This window comes from Acomys russatus, chromosome 14 (genome assembly GCF_903995435.1).
Source record: "Acomys russatus chromosome 14, mAcoRus1.1, whole genome shotgun sequence".
In the NCBI taxonomy this organism is placed as follows: domain Eukaryota; kingdom Metazoa; phylum Chordata; class Mammalia; order Rodentia; family Muridae; genus Acomys; species Acomys russatus.
The window spans coordinates 46,465,200-46,482,807 of NC_067150.1; the positions used below are offsets into that span (position 1 = coordinate 46,465,200).

The window sequence follows — 17,608 nt, forward strand, 5'->3', positions numbered from 1 at the left end:
GAACCGTTTAAAAATCAGTTTGTTATTTCCCTCATAAGAAATGCTGTGATTCAGGTGTCTTTAGGCTCTATATTTAATTTTTAGTAGGGTATTTAAAGAGAAGATGGGGTGTGGGAAATTGAAGCGGAGATGAAGATTGATTTAATGAGAGAGGTAGAGAGCATAAAATTGATGTGTACACACATAGTGCACGAAGTCTTTCCATAGCTGTTTGGTTTTTTTTTAAGACAGGGTTTCTCTATGTAGCGTTCATTGTCCTGGACTTGCTTTGTGGACCAGGCTGGCCTCGAACTCAACAGAGATCCACCTGCCTCTCCCTCCTGAGTGCTGGGATTAAAGGCCTGTGCCTCCACACCTGGTCCTCCCATTACATTCTTTTAAGTTCAAATATGTGTGGATTTGCCAATTTGTTTATTTTGAGACTGTCTTGCTCTCCAGCCAAGGTGGCTTTGTGGAAACTTGTGACTCTAGAGCTGTTTTAATGTGTCTGATCTTACACATCCCCTCACACAATCCCTCTTTTATTATACTCACGGCCCCTATGCACACCACTATCAGTATTTTATAGCCTAAGAAGCTCAGAAGGAAAGCTCTAGTCCCAGTATGTTTGGGTAATACTCTTCCTGACCTTGAGTGAAATTTCCCGTGCCGGTTTCATCGTTGGTTTGAATGTTATGTCTCCATGTACCCTACTTGATTCAAAAACAGTGGTCCTCTCTGAAAGCTGCTTTAGGTGGGGAAATCTTTCCCCTGGTTCTCACCGGGTGTCTCCTCCTCCCCTGCCAAGCTAGTGCCTGGTAAGAACGAGCCGTAGATTTGTTAGGGCCTGTAGTTCTGGAAGTAGAACTTCAGGACTCCTGGAGAGCTGCTGGGGTTTTTAACGGAAAGCATTTGAGTTTTCACACATTCTCAGTGCATAGTGGAGCTTGGGAGGCTGCCTGACACATCCATGTGTTTGGTATTAAACCTTAAGGTTTCTAGAGTAAAGTGGATGTGTTTGGTATTAAACCTTAAGGTTTCTAGAGTAAAGTGGCAGTTTATTACTGAGGGCAGGGGCCTTCTAAAAGTTTTTCTCCACAAGAATATTGTTAATATGTTTTATGTTATGTTACGTTAAAATACTTGGTTGTTGGGAAGCCCAGATTGTTTTTTCGGCTTGAGATCCTCTTCAGCTTGCTGCATTGCAGACGTGGATCATCATTCCTAGATCAAAATGTTGTGATAGGTATCACAGTGTAAAAAAGGTCATGAGCCCCAAAACAAGAAGTCCCAAGGTCAGAACAAGTAGCCGGGAGCCGACCACGCACTGCTAACACCAAGGGCCCCTCTGTCAGAACACTACCGATTCAATTTGCAACGAAGCTTCGTCTACTCTTCCTTTCACTTGTGGTTCGGGAATATGTGCGGAAACCATCTGAGGGTTAAAACAGATTGTTGGGCCCCCGTCCCCTATGATTTTGTAGCTCGGAGATGAAGAAACACGAGCCAAAGAAGAATGGTTCCAGCGTGAAAATGTCTGGTTTGGCGTGTGCTTTCTGTAGCAATTATAGTTAGTGGCCAAAAAATGGCGAGTCCTATTTATGTTTACTTGTTTAAAAGAGTAACGAGTTAACCAGATTGGCCAAATAAACCGAGTGAGTGTTTGCAGCCGGCTCCAAAGCGAGGTTGCAACGGTTCCCTTCCGGGCGGAACCGTACAAGCCGTTACAGCTGGCTGTACAGCTGCAGCTGCGCGTCCAATGCCGGAAGTGGCCCGCCGGAAGTGGCGCGCGCCTGCTCAGTAAGCCCGAGGTTACCGAAGTGCGCCGGCCGCTCAGGTTCCTCCAAGCTGCCTTGGGGCTCTCGGGCCAGTAAGCGAGGAATGGAGCCGGTGGGCGGCGGCGGCGGCGGCGGCTCTTCCTCAGACCCGCGAAGCACCTATGTGCTTAGTAACCTTGCGGAGGTGGTGGAGCGTGTGCTTACCTTCCTGCCCGCCAAGGCGCTGCTGCGGGTAGCCGGGTGAGGGCGAACGTGGCGGGAGGAGACCTTCGTCCCTGCGGGTGGCGGGTTCACCCCTGCCTGGGATGTCCTAGTGTTTGGCTGAGCGCTGCGGCGCTGCTGACGGCGGGAACGATCCTCCCGGCCGCAACCCTTTGTGCTTTTTGCGTCCCCAGAGTGTGCCGCCTGTGGAGGGAGTGTGTGCGCAGAGTGCTGCGGACCCATCGCAGCGTGACCTGGATCTCCGCGGGTGTGGCGGATGCCGGCCACCTGGAGGGACATTGCTTGGTCCGCGTGGTGGCTGAGGCGCTTGAGGCAAGTATGGAGGCGTGCCGCGGACAGTCAGTTGCAGGCCCGGTGGGCCATCTTTGAGAACTTTTTAAAAAATCACGATTATGGTTTTAAAAATCATGTCCCTGATTTTGTTAATTTGGGGAACCTTTGCTCGTATTCTGGAAAGCTTTTATAATAAGCGTCAGGTTTGTAAGGGCGTGCTGCAGCTTACTCCCTGTTAGATGTTGGGCGATTGACATAGCCAGGTGTTGACTATCACAGCGCTTTACAGAGCCTTCCCGTCCCTTGTCTGTGTTGTGCAATGAAGGCATTGGGTATCGCTTGCCCACCGTCATGCACTAGAACCGAAGAACTAAAACTTCTACCTAAATACTTAAGTCATAATCGGTCTCTCATTTGTGTACCTGGATCTAAGAGTCTACATTGGGAGGTGAGGACAAACGATAGAGCTGGTAGTCAATCTTAAGTACCTCGCTGAGTGGCAGGGACCCTTGTGGACCCTTGAGAAAATTGCCAATTTAATGCTCTGTTATCCCTTAATATGTGTACTAGGCAAACAGAAGGTTCTACTCAATCACAATATAGCCTCCAAATTGGGAGATTATGATAGATGTGTTGGTTAGAGGTTTGTTTTTGTTTTTTAACTTGAGACAAGCTAACGTTCATCTGGAAAGAGAGAAGCTCCAGTGCTTGAATCAGATTGGCCTAAAGGCAAGTCTGCAGACAGCACGTTTGGTGTGGTGTGGTGTGGCCCAGCCTGCTGTGGGCTGTACCGCCTGTGGGTCCCGTGGTCCTGGTGTTGATAAGAAAACAAAGTGAGCAAGCCAAGGAGAAAACCCAGTAAACAGCACTCCGCTATGGCTTCTGCTTCAGTTTCTGCCTTGGCTTCCTTCACTGGGCTATCACCAGGCTGTATGAAAATAAACCTGTTACCCCTCAGATTTCTGTTCGCAATGGTCCTTTTCCCAGCAAGAAAAACTAAGTAATACATTACCTAAGAGACATGGGAGGTGGGTCTCACTAGTCAAAATGGAGATAATTTGAGTACCAAAATAAAAACTGAGAGTAACAGTTACACCCTTCAGTAAGAGACTGCAGGCGTGCTGCCGTCCAGCACTCACACTTCCGTTCACAGTTTGTCTCAGTGCCTTTCTTGATGGCAAAAGGATTCTGTTCCCAGTGACTTTAAGTAAAAGGCATGTTTCTTTGACCTGCATCCGGTTTCCCAGCTTGACCTTACTTACCTGCCTCAACACTTAAGAAGGTTCGAGGCTAGTTAACGTGTAGACCGAGCTTTACTGGACAGTGGGTCTCTGTGAGGAAGGCTGGGAAGTAGGGTGTGCCCTTCTGCCAGCGTCCTTCCGGGCGTCCCCGGCTTTCCTTTGTCCCATTACTTTAAATTATTTGATTCAGAGGCCTGCCTTTAAGATGTCTGCCCTGTTGCAGCTAAATGTTTGTGGGTAGAAACTTTGAAACAGTGTTCTCTTTCCATTTGTTCCTGCGCACATTTGTCGGGAGCTCTTGGTCTCTTATTTAAAGATAGAGCTGCTGTTGTTAGTGTCTGTCCTGGGCTCACACTGTCTTTGGTTTGGGTAGTGAGCTCTCAAGCCAGCTTCGTTGTCTGTTTAGGGATGACCTTTTTGTTTGTGGTACCAGATGTTTTTAGCTTGTCTTTCGCTTGCTTCATTCAGAGAAATTAGTAGTTTCTCCACCAGTCTTGGTTTCTTTTAGTGGAGAATGGTATTTAGGATCTAAGGTCAGCACTGTCTAAGTGTAATCACTGTTGTTGAGGGGTTTGCTGCCTCTAGCCCAGACAGGAATATATGTACATATCTGTATATGCAATTGTTCTTTGGTATTGTTGGGGTATTAGTTGCCCCATATTGAAGTCCACATATGCTCAAGTCCCTTATACAGTGGCATAGTATTTCTGTTAACCTATATAGCCCACCTATATTTAAATTTAAATCTCTAGATTACCTATACCTAACAAAGTTTTCTATAAATAGAGTGTTCTAGAAAATAATGACAAGAAAAAGCTTTGTACATACTCAGTATAGATGCAGCCTCTCCCCCATTTTATTATTTATTTATTGGTTTTTCCAGGCAGGGTTTTCCTGTGCAGCCTTGGCTGCCTTGGACTTGCTTTGTAGGCCAGGCTGGCCTCGAACTCACAAGTGTGCGATACTGCACCTGGCTTCTCCCCCATTTTTAAAAATAGCTACATTTACATCCTTGAATGAAGAGAGAGCTGCAGAGAGAACTGACTGTGTATTTGGAGGTGTATTTCTGTCAGTATGTGAAAACTCATGAGTTACCTTAGGTGCATCCAATCCAACATAAGATTTTTTTTTTCTCATTTCCTCTCTGCTCATATTTATATCTCCCTTTTTTACAGTGGGAAATGTGTCTCTTCAAAAAAAAAAAAAAGAAAGAAAGAAAGAAAGAAAAAAAAGAAAAGACTTGCTGGGTGTGGTGGTGTATGCCTTCAATCCCAGCACTTGGGAGGCAGAGTCAGGTAGATCTCTGAGTTCAAGGATAGCCTGGTCTACAAAGTGAGTTCCAGGATAGCCAGGGCCTGAGAAGCCAGAGAAGCCCTGTCTCAAAAAAACCAAAACCCAAAAAATGTCCTATTTGTATGTGTCTGTCTGTCTGTGTGTCCGTGTGTGCCCATGCCCATGGAGGCCAGAAAAAAGCACTGGAGCCCTTAGAGCTGGAGAGCTGTATGAACCCTGTCCTCTGACAGCACAGCACCTCTGAAATGCTAAGCCATCTCTCCAGCTCTGGCTCATATTTTGGGGAGGTTTTGTTTTTTCAAGACAAGGTTTCTCTGTATAGCCTTGACTGCCCTGGACTAGGTTTGTAGACCAGGGTGGCCTTGAACTCAATGATCCACCTACCTCTGCCTCCCCATTTTAAAAGTGTGTGCACACACCCCATCCCCCAGTGCTGGCTCTTATATTTAATGTGAATGTCCTGTGTGTGCTGTCTTCTGTAGGTTTTCTTCTTTGCTCTTCTGGACTCTTGGACTCATACCCAGAAAGCTGGCTAGCATCCTTCAGGCCTGTTAGAGTACTATTTCTCTCTTATAACATCGATCAAAACCCACAGTCTATTATTCAGAATCTTTTATTTGAAAGAATTAAAAATACCACAGAAGTGTTCTTTGGAGCATCATGTACAGTAAGGGAACTTAAAAACAACCTGCTGTTTGTTTAGTAAAAAAAGTCATTAAATTATAAATCACAAGGTGCATTTAATGTTTAATGGTAAGAAAATCTTGATAAAGGGGCTGGAGAGATAGTGTTTAGTGAGAATTAGAGCCAGGTTTGTATATTTGTTTAAACGTAGGAAGCTCAAGGCTGACTGCTCAAGGTTACCCTGCTGACGATGGCAGAGGCAGGACCAGGCCCTGACTCCTCACTCAGCAAGCTTTGCAAACAGAAGCAACTCAGACGTCAGAAAGAAGCCCAAGTGGGTCTAGTGGCTCAGTGGGGCTGTGGGTGCTGGCAGGCCTGCCCAGCCAAAGCAGAAAGGTAAACAGCCTGAGTGTTTCCAAGGTTTTAGCAAAAGGATTGGGAAATACGTAAAAATTTTGTGGGATTTTAAATTGTGCCAACCAGTTAAGACATTTTTAAAATGTCAGGTGAAATCAACAGTTTGCACCCATAGATCATATGTCTTACTGTGCCCACACCGTCCATTATACTGTTCAGTGTTTCTCATGAGTTTATCCAGAACCTACTCTAAAACATCTGAATCTCCCCCAGATTATGAGGCAGGGATGCTTTACAGTCTATACTTTATTCCATTCTAATAGGAAAAAGTCTCATTTAGTTCAGCCATTTGACACTTATCTACAATGTGAGGCTTAGGAAAGCCTGTGTGATGAAAAGCCCTGCTCAGAGTCTAGACACAAACGAGAGTGGCAGGGCTGTTAGGGATGTCACATGGAGATGGCAAATAGCAAAGGGTATGACATCTAGGAGCAGGGATTGAGAAGTTTGCTCTAAGGCACCTTAAAGGAACCAATTTTAAGGTGCTCGGCAGCAAGGGAACCTGTACAAGTGTGTGTAGGTCTGAAGTACTGAGCTGGAGGGCTGGCAAGGAAAGCCAGAAGAGGGGTGCAGCCTGTGCACCCTCTCCCTGTTGAGATGCTTCTTACTGTGATGCCTGTTCAGTAAAGCGAGACGCAGCTTTAGCTGGTACCTAATGTCTGCTCTAAAATATTAAATGAGCCTTATGAAAATGAACTTCTTAAGGCTTAGATAAGTTAGACACAAAAAAACAAACAAAATAGTAGGTGCTCAGTAAGTAAGCTGACGAGCAGAGTGGCACAGGAGAAGCAAGAGGACTGAGGATGGATGGGGACATTGGAGTCAGTGCCCTTGGGGATTCCTGGGGGACACACAGGCATTCTCAGACTCACAGCCAATTCTCTTTCTCTTTGCAGAATGTTCACATCTTACCACGGACAGTTCTCTATATGGCAGATTCTGAAACTTTCATTAGCCTGGAAGAGTGTCGCGGCCATAAAAGAGGTAGATATGGAGAAAAGAGTTAGGTTTCTTTGTTGTCTGTTGTTTTTGACATTGTCCTAGCCCTGAGAGCAAGCCTTCTGACGCTTTGGGCTCTGCCCTTGGTACACATGCCTATGTCTGGCTTGAGCTGAGGAGCCCTTTGTGCTACAGATTGATGTCTAACCTCAGGGTACAATTGCAATGAGGATTTTCAGAAAGATATTTTTCTTGTTTTGAAATACTTTACTCCTTGGGGCTGGAGAGATGGCTCAGAGGTTAAGAGCACTGGTTGCTCTTCCATAGGCCCTGAGTTCAATTCCCAGCAACCACATGGTGGCTCACAACCATCTATAATGTGGTCTGATACCCTCTTCTGGCCTGCAGGTGCACATGCAGGCAGAGCACTGTGTACATGATAAATAAATAAATCTTAAAAAAAAAAAAAATACTCCTCCAAGTGTACTTCTCTTTAATAAAACAAGAGCCTGGCTTTGGTTATCAAGCCTGTTTATCTATAATGTAGTACTTCGGGGTTCAGTTTACCACAGCTCTTTACAGATACTATGTATTCTTGGCTTGCTAAGGAGAAATACAGACCAAGAATCCAAGGTGGACCCCTGCAGCCCTGACTTTGATTTGAACGTTGTCTGACTTGAATCTAGCTGACCAGAGTCAAGTAGTCATTATGCAGTGACATCAGCTGCACAGAGAGAGCCAGTAAATAGCACCTGTCAGACTCAGTACTGAGCCAAATGTGATGCCTTTGGGGCAGAAGTAGTGTATGAACAAAGGGCAACAGGAAACTAGTGATGGCAAAGGTTAGGCTTAGAATTTGAATAAAACAGGCATCAAAAAGGGGAACGTGCTTATTTTAATCAAAATGTTGAGGCTTTCTTATAAAGTTTCCCCCCTTTTCCTTCCTTCCATTGTTGTCTTTTCCTTTGAGACAAGGTAACATGTAGTCCAGGCTAGCCTCAAAACTCACTTTATAGCTAAGATCACCCACTTTCAGGTGCTAGGATTCTGCTTGGCACCTCCTTGGGGTTTGTGCAGTGCTGTGGCTGATGAGGGAGACCAGGGCTTCTTGCGTGCTGGGCTAGTATTCTACCAACTGTCCTCCACCCCGGCCTGATAACCTGTTGTTAAGGATTGTTTTGTTTTTTAACATTGTCAGATTTGACAATGAAAATGTATAGTGTTTCATGATTGTGCTACTTTGTTGTTACAGCGAGGAAAAGAACTACTATGGAGGCAGCGTTTGCCCTGGAGAAGCTGTTCCCCAAGCAGTGTCAAATCCTTGGGATTGTGACCCCGGGCATTGTCGGTGAGAGAAATTAACCGTTTACTTCTTGCTTAGTGTGATGTGGTGAAATATTTATAGCTGAGAAGTCCGTTCACATTTCCGGTCATCTAAAACAATAGCACTGGGCATCCTTGCCAGGGCGTTGCGTTGTGCTTAATCTCTCTCAGGGTGCTGAGGGTCATGGTTCACATCTCAAGGCTGCTTAAGAGCAAAGTGCACTCCCTGTCTTCCCTTAGCCATTGACAGTGGGGGTGGGGAGGGTCTCATTCTTCCTACCCCAGAATAGGAAAGACCTGCAGCCAGTCCAGTCTGGAGAGTGACAGGTCACAGTGGGCCTTATCTAGACACTTGTTCCTCTTTGTGTTGCCACCGTGGCACATTGCTGTTACTATTTGGATTGTTGGCTATTGCTGTAACCCTGGTGCAGGGGTTAAAATTACTGGGTTAGGATTCCAGCTTAGTGCCTGTGTTACTTGAGACAGCCCCCCTGACATCCACAAGGCTTCAGTTTCCTCATCAGTGAAATGGGATGCTGGTGTTTGTACAGTCTTTGGAGGATTGTGACCATGTAGTGACTTAGCACATCCGTGGCATTTAGAAACAGAGCCTTGCTGGTGGCTCTGCTGGTAAAGGCCCTCCCTAGTCCTGGGTCCCCACACAAGTACGCTGAAAGACTGAGCAGCTGTAGACGGTTTGGACGCTTTCTCCTTTTTTGTTTTGTTGCTGGTTTTGTTTTTGTTTGTTTTGTTTATAAAGCATCTCTTTCTGAACATACTTGAAAGGATGCGTCAGGCATCGCCACCCTGAGGTTGTCAGAGAACTTTTTTTACTCTAAGAGCATCTATTTGGTAGTAGCGTAAGCTGTAGTTAGGATGCAGTGGGCTGATAAAGCCTCTTACTAAATCGGGTTTCTATGAGATGTCCTCACAAAGCTGTCGTTTTCTCCCTAGTGACTCCAATGGGATCTGGTAGCAATCGACCTCGGGAAATAGAAATTGGAGAGGCTGGTTTTGCTTTATTATTCCCTCAAATTGAAGGAGTGAAAATTCAGCCCTTTCATTTTATGAAGGACCCCAAGAATTTAACACTTGAAAGACGTCAACTTACTGAAGTGGGTAAGTTAATCATTATTTACTATTGTTTGTTTGTTTGGAGACAGGGTTTCTAGTTCTGGCTAGTCTTGATCTCTGAGATCCTCCTGAGTGCTGGGTTTAAAGGTCTGTGCCATACAGCTGGCATTGTTACTGTTACCTGCTCATTTTGTTCATTGGCTTGCTCTGTTTCAATTTTGGCCAACTAGTGGCTTCTAGGCTGCTGTCAACAAGGCTAGTGATTGGTAGAATTGGTTTTAAATTATTTTATTTGCCATGAAGTCCTAGATGACCAGAGATGAACATTTTTATAAGCATTCTGTCAATAAACCTGTGTATGAGTGCTTCGCTTGCATGTATGTAAGTGTATGTGTCATCTGTGTGTACTGCCCATGGAGAGCAGGAAAGGACATTAGATTCCCTGGAACTGGAATTATAGGCACATGTGAGGTAAGATATGTGCGTGCATTTAATTGTAATTGAATTTTGAAGGAATTCTTGGTCTTCAGTAAGCTCTTAATAGATAATTGTCTTTGTTGTTGTTGTTGTTATTTAAAGCTGAAAAACTTAAACTTTTAAAAATATTCCTAGTAATGTTATAAAAGTTTTTAGAAGAAAAAAGTTGGTGTTAGGAGAGATAGGCCTGAATAGTTAGGAGTGGACCAGAGTTTGAGAAAGTAAGTGTGGTTGAATTTGGAGTAGGGTCTAGTGTCAGCAAAGCAGTGTGAAGGCCTCATCACCTACCCCTGCAGAGGGGGTGATTGGGTTTAAACTCACTGCTCATAAAAAGTCACTTAGTACTAACTCCGCATCTGTGTATAGACAGGCTAGCCTGAAAACACACGTCTTCGTTAGGCAGTGTCACTCAGACTTGTCACTTCCACAGTGCTAATATGTAAGTTAGATGTTGAATCCTGTTGGGTCCCAGCCTGTGGGAAGAATCGAATCAGGGTTCACCTGAAAGAGGGAGTGGGGATTGAAAGTAGGATACAGAGACGCGAGAAATAACGAATCAAGTCAGGACATTTCTGATCAAGATTCACTTTATTGCTGACTAGCAGGAACATATACAGAGCAAGGTCAATAGGATCTATGCTTATCTCACTCACCCTAGCCCCCGGGCAAGAATATAATAGCCTAAATCACTCCCTATGGAACTTCCTAGTTGTCTGAGTAGTTCCTTGTGAGAACTTCCTAGATCCTCTGGGTGGGTCCAAGTTGAGACTTCTCTACTTCTTTCAAAGGTAAATAGTCCAAGGATAGCTTAGAACACAAGACCTCGTGGTGAGGTAAAGGCCAGCAACTCGAAGGTCACAGCATACAGCCTAAGCACAGGATTTCTGACATGGCAGAATTTGGCATGGGTTCCCACAGAATCCTGTACCTAAAGAGATAAGTTTAGCTTTACAGACAAGAAAATGGGTTTGGAAAAGTTAAGAAGCTTGTCCCTACTTAAAGACCAGCAATAGAAAAATAGTATAACAGCAAAGGGAAGTTTGAGTTTATGGGTCAGAGGAAGGAGCATGTACATTGAGAATGTCAGGAGCAGTGTAAGCAGGGGAGTAAGAGCTGAATCTGGGAGTCGTGCACATAGGCCTCAGTGCGGAAGAGGCTCAGGCAGGTACAAGCACCCTGTACTGTAGTGTAAACTGTTTAGAAAACAGGCTTGAGCTGCGGCGTAGCTTCAAGACTTTGAGGCTGCTCAGGAAAATCCCTCACTTTTCTTTTTCCAGGTGCATGTACCACAGGTGCATTTGTGTTTAGACCTAGGGTTGGTGTCAGGTGTGCATCTTCAGTGTCTCTGCACCCTAACTTTTGAACAGCCATGTCATTGTCCCAAACTAGTCGTTTCCATGGAAGTAACAATCTTGTTTCTAAAATAAGTAGACTTGACTGTTGGCCCCACAGGCTTCTTCCTACTCAGAAAATTTGTTCTACAAAAGGAAAGGGTCTTCTCAGTGTGCCAGGCTCGGCTGGAAGAGGGAGGACCCTTCAAAGCTGGCTACGGGCGCATGGTGCTAGGAAGGTTTGTTATTTTCCACTGTGCAAACCTACAGTTTACAAAGTATTTCTCAAGCTGGGCGTGGTGGCACATGCCTTTAATCCCACGACTTGGGAGGCAGAAGCAGGTGGATCAATGTGAGTTCCAGGCAAGCCCAGGATAGCCAAGGCTACACAGAGAAACCCTGTCTCAAAAACTAAAAAAACAAAACAAAACAAAACAAAAACCCAACCAACAACAACAAAGTTTTATTTCTCAGCAATTGGTTCAATGGGGTGGAGACACTGCTCCACATGTGACCTGCAAGTAAAGCTACCTAGATTTCAGCACAGAACAAAATTCCAGGATGAGCCGGTGTGAAGCAGAGCTGGGATTTATTAAAAGGAGATTTTTAATATAAATTTCAGCAAGCGGTTGAGAGACCTTCAGGGAAAATGGATGTGGGCTGCTCAGGAAAGTCCCACATTGTCATCTTTATAAAAGGGTCATGCGGAGGTTAGTTGGGCTCACTGGGTGGCTCCTGGGATGCAGGACGGGATTCCACTCGGTGAGATGGAGTTAGGTGTGTTAATGTGGTGGGGTTCTTGATCCATAGTTGCCAGAGTCTTCCCAGCCTTGTGGTCTACAGGGCTCCTTTTCCTTTCTGTCTGGCCTGCTTCAGTCTTGCTGAGTGATCCTTCTATCATGATGAAAGTCATGTGGCTCAGTTAAGTGAAACATCAGTGTAATTAGGGTTGTATTTTCTTCCTGTCCCAGAAGCCATCTGTTTGTAATACTGATCGGTTTTAAATTAATGCTATGTAAGCAGTGTGCCAGAGGCTCAGGTGGAAGGCCAGAGCTCAGGGAATGAGATGGCCTCTTTCTTGAGCTTTGCTAGTGGTGGAGGCTGCTTTTAGACCACATTTGCTAAGGTAGAACTCTAGGTCACTGGCATGGATGGGGTTAGGATGTGGAGTCACCTTGTATCATTGCTGCCCACTCTGTCACTGTGTCCTTGCTTGTTTGAGGCATGTTAGTTCAAAAAGCCATTAATGGAAAAATTATAACTAAGACTTGAGTAATCTCAAAGTATACAAAATGGAAAACAGCTTCACCCTTGCAAAGCACACCTGGGAATAACAGTTCACACTGTTTTAAGGCTGTCTTTATCCGTCACTTGTGCAGGTCTTCTGGATAACCCTGAGCTTCGTGTGGTCCTTGTCTTTGGCTATAACTGCTGTAAGGTGGGAGCCAGCAATTATATGTATCGAGTAGTCAGCACTTTCAGCAACATGAACATCATCCTGGCTGGAGGCCAGGTGGACAACTTGTCTTCACTGACGTGTGAAAAGTAAGCCTGAGCGCTTTGCCTTTCTTCCATGGGTGACTGGAAATGACTTCAGGTTCTCATTACATTAGGAATCAAATTTGAGCAGAGTGTGGTGGTGTTATGTCTTTAACTCCAGTACTCTGAGGAGGCAGAGGCAGGCAAATCTCTTGAATGCAGGGTCAGCCTGGTCTACACTGGTGACTTCCAGGCCAGCCAAGGGTATGAGGTGATAACCCTGTCTCAAAAAATACAAAAAAAAAAAAATGAAAAGAAAGGAATTGCCAGGATACCAATTCATTCCATTTTTCTGTTGCCAAGACGCTCACTAATCACAGTTCTGCTTGCAGTCAAAGAGTTAAGCTTGTACTTATTGTCCTTTAAGACCATCTCGGGCTCCTTCTGCATAAGCCATTGATGCATTCATAGCTCTGGCCCTCCTAGGATGCTCCTGCAAATGAAGACGTCATCAGTGAGTGAGGCTAAAATAAATAAAATCACGTGATTTATTTCGGTATAGCATTGAGTTGCTAACTGGGAAATAGAGATAAGGAAGAGCAGGTTTTTAGAAGAAAGGAAGGACTCTAAGGCAAGGTTGAAGCAGCTTGCTGTGAACAGTTCTCAGTGGCCCTGTGCGGACATCATCTTAAACAAGCTGAGACTAGACCTCCGCCAGGGTCTGCATGTAAGATGCGCACACGGGAGGTCCGCAGCAAGTGAGCACAAGTCCCGAGGTTGGGAAGTTGGAGTGTGGAACCCTGCAAGCTCATCTTTCTGAACAGTTACTTGAAGATTGAATTCTTGTGTCTGGAGCAAACTTCAGCCTCTCAGAGACAGTCTCTGTGCTTATGAATTCGTGTGTATAGTGTTCCCAGGCTTTCTTTGTGGAGGTCATTCATGGGTCATGTGTTCATGGCAAAGCCAGACAGGCTCTTAACACTAGGATTGGGGAGGGATCTCCCTGTGGCATCTGTAACCTGCTCCCAAGGGAACAGCATGCTGTGGGTATCGTACTGGTATTTTTGGGAACTGAATACTAGAATTTTTTTTATTTGTGTGTGTGTGTGTGTGTGTGTGTGTACACACACACACCAGTGTTGCTTGGTGCCTTACTGGCTTAGTTTCTTGCTAGCCCAGAGAGTCTTGTGCGTTCTGTAGTCAGTTGTTGATAAGTGCTGTAGGGACTTAAAGTGTTCTTCCCAGTGGATGTTCATTACATGCTTTATTTATAACGTTTACTGACAGTGCATTTTCTTTTGTAAGGACAAAATGTTTTATTTAAAAAAAAAAAAAGCCTTAACAGGGCTGATGAGGCACTTGCCACCAGAACTAGGAACCTGAGTTTAATCCTTGGGACCCACAAGGTGGAAAGGACTCCTGTGCTTTCCATCCATATGCCATGCCAGATAAACACACAAAATTAATGTAATAGAAAAAAAAAAATGATTTTTGAGTTAGGGTTTACAGGGATTTTCTGTATTGCTTTTGGCTGTCCTAGGACTCGCTTTGTAGACCAGGCTGCCCTCAAGCTCAGAGATCCACCTACCTCTGTCTCCCAAGTGCTGAGATTAAAGGCGTGCACCATGACACCCAGCCTAGGAAAAAAATTTTAAGATTTAATTTTGTGATGTGTGGCTGTCTGTGTAGAGGTATGTGCACGTGAGTGCAGGTGCCCTCAGCGACCACAGGTGTGTTAGATTTCTTGGAGCTGGAGTTAACAGGTGGTTATGAACCACCTCATGTGAGTGCTAAGAGCCCAGCTGGGATCTTGTGTGAGAGCAGAGCATGCTCTTGACCTCCGTCTGTGCCACCTCTGCAGCCCTGCCCCCAGCAGCCCTGCCCCCAGCTGTGAAGCCTTCAAATGAAAATGAGTCAAATTCAGGCTCAAACAATAAGCCAGACAGGAAGGAAGCATTGCAGTCATACTTGTTAAAGGCGAGTCAACACAAAGCTAAAACCTGCGGAGCTGAACATTCCCTCCATGATTATATTCCTAATATAGCTTTTTCATAATGTAACAGTGGCTGCAGTCAGAGGAAAGAGGCCATAATGTAAAACATACTCAAGTAGGTATGGTGGGGATATCAGTTAGTGACAGAGTACTTGCCAGCACCACCACCGCAAAGCTACGTGACACAAACCTACCAGGTCCCATTTAGAATGGGTACTACTACGAATCCAGGAAGAGTTTCTGAATAGCTAGCTTTGAATTTGTGGCTGAAAAAGACAGTTGCTCACCTTTTTCAATCTGTCCTGTTTTTAATAACAGTTTAGTTTAGTCTGAAAAGATAAACCTCAGACTAAAGCTTGTGTTGCCAAAGGCGGCAGCAGCCCTCTCCCCGTCAGTCAGGAGGTATTGATGATCTCCTGTTTGTTTCCAGGAAGCCTCTGGATATTGATGCTTCAGGTGTGGTTGGACTGTCGTTTAGTGGGCACCGAATCCAGAGCGCCACAGTGCTCCTCACCGAGGATGTGAACGATGTCAAGACTGTTGAGGCAGCCATGCAGCGCCTCAAAGCAGCCAACATCCCGGAGCAGAACACCATTGGCTTCATGTTCGCGTGCGTTGGCCGGGGCTTTCAGTACTACAGAGCCAAGGGGAACGTTGAGGCTGATGCCTTTAGGAAGTTTTTCCCCAGTGTACCCTTATTTGGCTTCTTTGGCAATGGGGAGATTGGATGTGACCGGATAGTCACTGGGAACTTTATACTGAGGAGATGTAACGAGCTAAAGGAAGAGGATCTGTTCCATAGCTACACAACCATCATGGCGCTCATTCACCTGGGGGCCTCTAAATAAGCCACCTTGTTCAGAGTGACTTCACAGTATTTAACTTTGGGGCTGCCTTTTTCAGAGAAATGGAAACGATGTAAATTTTTAGATAAAACTAGCTATGCGTGTTTTGTAGCTTTGAGTGGTGCTCTGAAGTCACTTTGGGATGACTTTTAATATATTGATGAAGGACAACTTTCTATACACACAGGTCAAGAAGTGAGGCTGTTGCTAGGTGCAGGCAAAGCTGCTGTGGCTAGACTGCGCCCGGTTCTGTGGCCACTGTGTAAGCCACTGGGGGTTGAGAAGGCCACCGGGAAGACGGGTTAAGACCTTGTAGTGGCTGATAAACTTTTAGCAGACTCATGACTTTATTCTCCCTTTATAAAGGAGAAAATTAAAGAAATGGTTTGAGAAGCTTTTCTCTGCTTTTCAGTTTTCACAGAAGTTGTACAAATATTGCTGACTTTTTATTTTTCTGTAAAGACTGTCTGTGATTCAATACTGTATAAAGTTGCCCCTTTAAGTCAGTTAGCGTTTTCCTCTTCACAGGAAAGACTGCAAGGGAACAATCTTTTTCACATAGTTCTGAAAGTTATATCACCATATTTTGGTTTTATACCAATAAAATATACTTGAAAGCCCACTCGACTAGTGTTGCATCTATTCTTTTGGTGAGAGAATGAAGGGCACAAACTACTCCTATCGGTGAGAACCTGGAGCTGAGAGAGAGCTGTGAGAGCATCTGTTCCCCTCAGAAGCCAAGCTTATAGCGCACGTGCTGATGGCAACCAATTTTTCCGTTACTCACGTGTCCGTATTTCTCAGTACTATTGCATCATGAGGTCTTAGCAATTCCCAGCCTTCATTTGATCTTTTTTATTGCTTGGAATCTGGGCAGGTCAGGAGTCACCTTGGAGACTGCAAAGAAGTCAGCACGTCACTGTGCAGAGGACCACAGAAGGAGCCTGGGTCTCTGTACGCTTCTGTTGTTGTACCCTCAGGGGACCCCGGCTGCCTGCCTCTAGACTGCTTCACAGGCAGAAGTTAATGTGGACCTGCACCAGGTCTATGTTGCAGGATAGTCTTACAAGTTAACTAATGGGTGACATTTCTGTAATGGCCAGTGGTTTATCCTAACAGGGCAGTAGACAATCTGTAAGTAAAATCAAATACAAGTATTAAAGGAATAATTGGCTAGTTTGTAAACAAAAACCCAAATGCCTAGAAATGGCAACTGCTGCAGATACTTACGAAGCTGCAAAAATAATCGCATGACAAAAGGCTGATATGAGGGCAACAGTGATGGCATGTTGACATGCTGAGCCGCCCTCTCAAGCAAGCCTCACGAGACCGCCTGCAAAGCTTGGAAAGCACTGATTTCTCTGTACACTCCAGGTGAACCGTGTCTGGGGCTCTAGCTTGTTAGAAAAGGGTTGTTTCAAGGAACTCATTTTCATACCTTTGATGCAAGGAAAAGGGAAGATGTCACAGTGTTACAGAGTAAAGAGTGTGAACGCCCACATGTAAGTAAGTTTTGGCCCTGTTATTTTTGCTTAGGTGAGCAACAGACAAAGCGAAGAGGAACCTTGTAGTTGAGGTGCAGAGGAGAAACCCTGCAGGCAGAACACTGCTGTGCGGGTGTGGCCAGTAAGTGGCCTTATCACTCCAGCAGGCACTGCTTGTAAAAGCCCCAAAGATCCACAAATGACAAAGTCAAGAGGAGATAGTTGGAGAGACAGGGAAGTTGGAACATCCGAAAGCAACCACAGGAGGATTTGAAATGCCGTAAATGCCAAGAGAAGCCACTTGCTCTAAGGATCTGACACCTTGGCCCTTCAACTGAGTCTGATCCCTGAGTCTGGGGAAACTGGCGTAGTGGACATTGCTGAATAAATGGTTGGATAAAATGGGGAGAGGATGCAAAAAGGGGCGCCTGTCAAAAGTTTGGGAGAATAAACACAAGTGGAACTAGCAAACCAGGGGATCAGAGTAGAGGAGTGATAGCATTAAAATACTGACATCCAAAATGAAAAGTAACAGGCACACAGAGGCCAAGGGAAATGAGGTCCATTCAGAGACTCAAGACCTCAAGATGACTCAGATAGAGGTGCATGCCACCAAGACACAACCCAAGTTTGATAACAAGGACAGACTAGGTGTCCACAAAGAGAAAAGAATTATAAAAACACAAAACAAAACCACTAACCGATGACCTTACCAGATGCTTTCAGAGGCCTCTGGGGACAGGGAGGGACAATGAAGAAAAAAAGCTGAAACTGGAACCAGAAGATTGAAGCAGGTGAGCCCAACATGAAGGATTTGTGGAAGACACAAATTGCTG

At 45.1% G+C, this 17,608-nt stretch overlaps 1 protein-coding gene across 1 annotated transcript; it reads left to right on the forward strand.

Moving 5' to 3' along the window:
- Positions 1 to 1,825: 1,825 nt before the first annotated feature.
- Fbxo22 (F-box protein 22) lies at positions 1,826 to 15,934 on the forward strand. Its single transcript, XM_051156482.1, has 7 exons — positions 1,826 to 1,997; positions 2,153 to 2,291; positions 6,724 to 6,811; positions 8,019 to 8,114; positions 9,044 to 9,208; positions 12,351 to 12,516; positions 14,874 to 15,934. The coding sequence occupies exons 1-7, from the start codon at positions 1,861 to 1,863 to the stop codon at positions 15,289 to 15,291; spliced, it is 1,209 nt and encodes a 402-aa protein (XP_051012439.1). The 5' UTR covers positions 1,826 to 1,860; the 3' UTR covers positions 15,292 to 15,934.
- Positions 15,935 to 17,608: the final 1,674 nt, after the last annotated feature.

Coding starts and splice junctions, on each gene's coding strand:
- Fbxo22 (XM_051156482.1), top strand. CDS start 1,861: ATGGAGCCGGTGGGCGGCGGCGGCGGCGGCGGCTCTTCCTCAGACCCG. Junction 6,812..8,018: donor GTGTCGCGGCCATAAAAGAG/GTAGATATGGAG, acceptor TTGTTGTTACAG/CGAGGAAAAGAACTACTATG. Junction 9,209..12,350: donor ACGTCAACTTACTGAAGTGG/GTAAGTTAATCA, acceptor TCACTTGTGCAG/GTCTTCTGGATAACCCTGAG.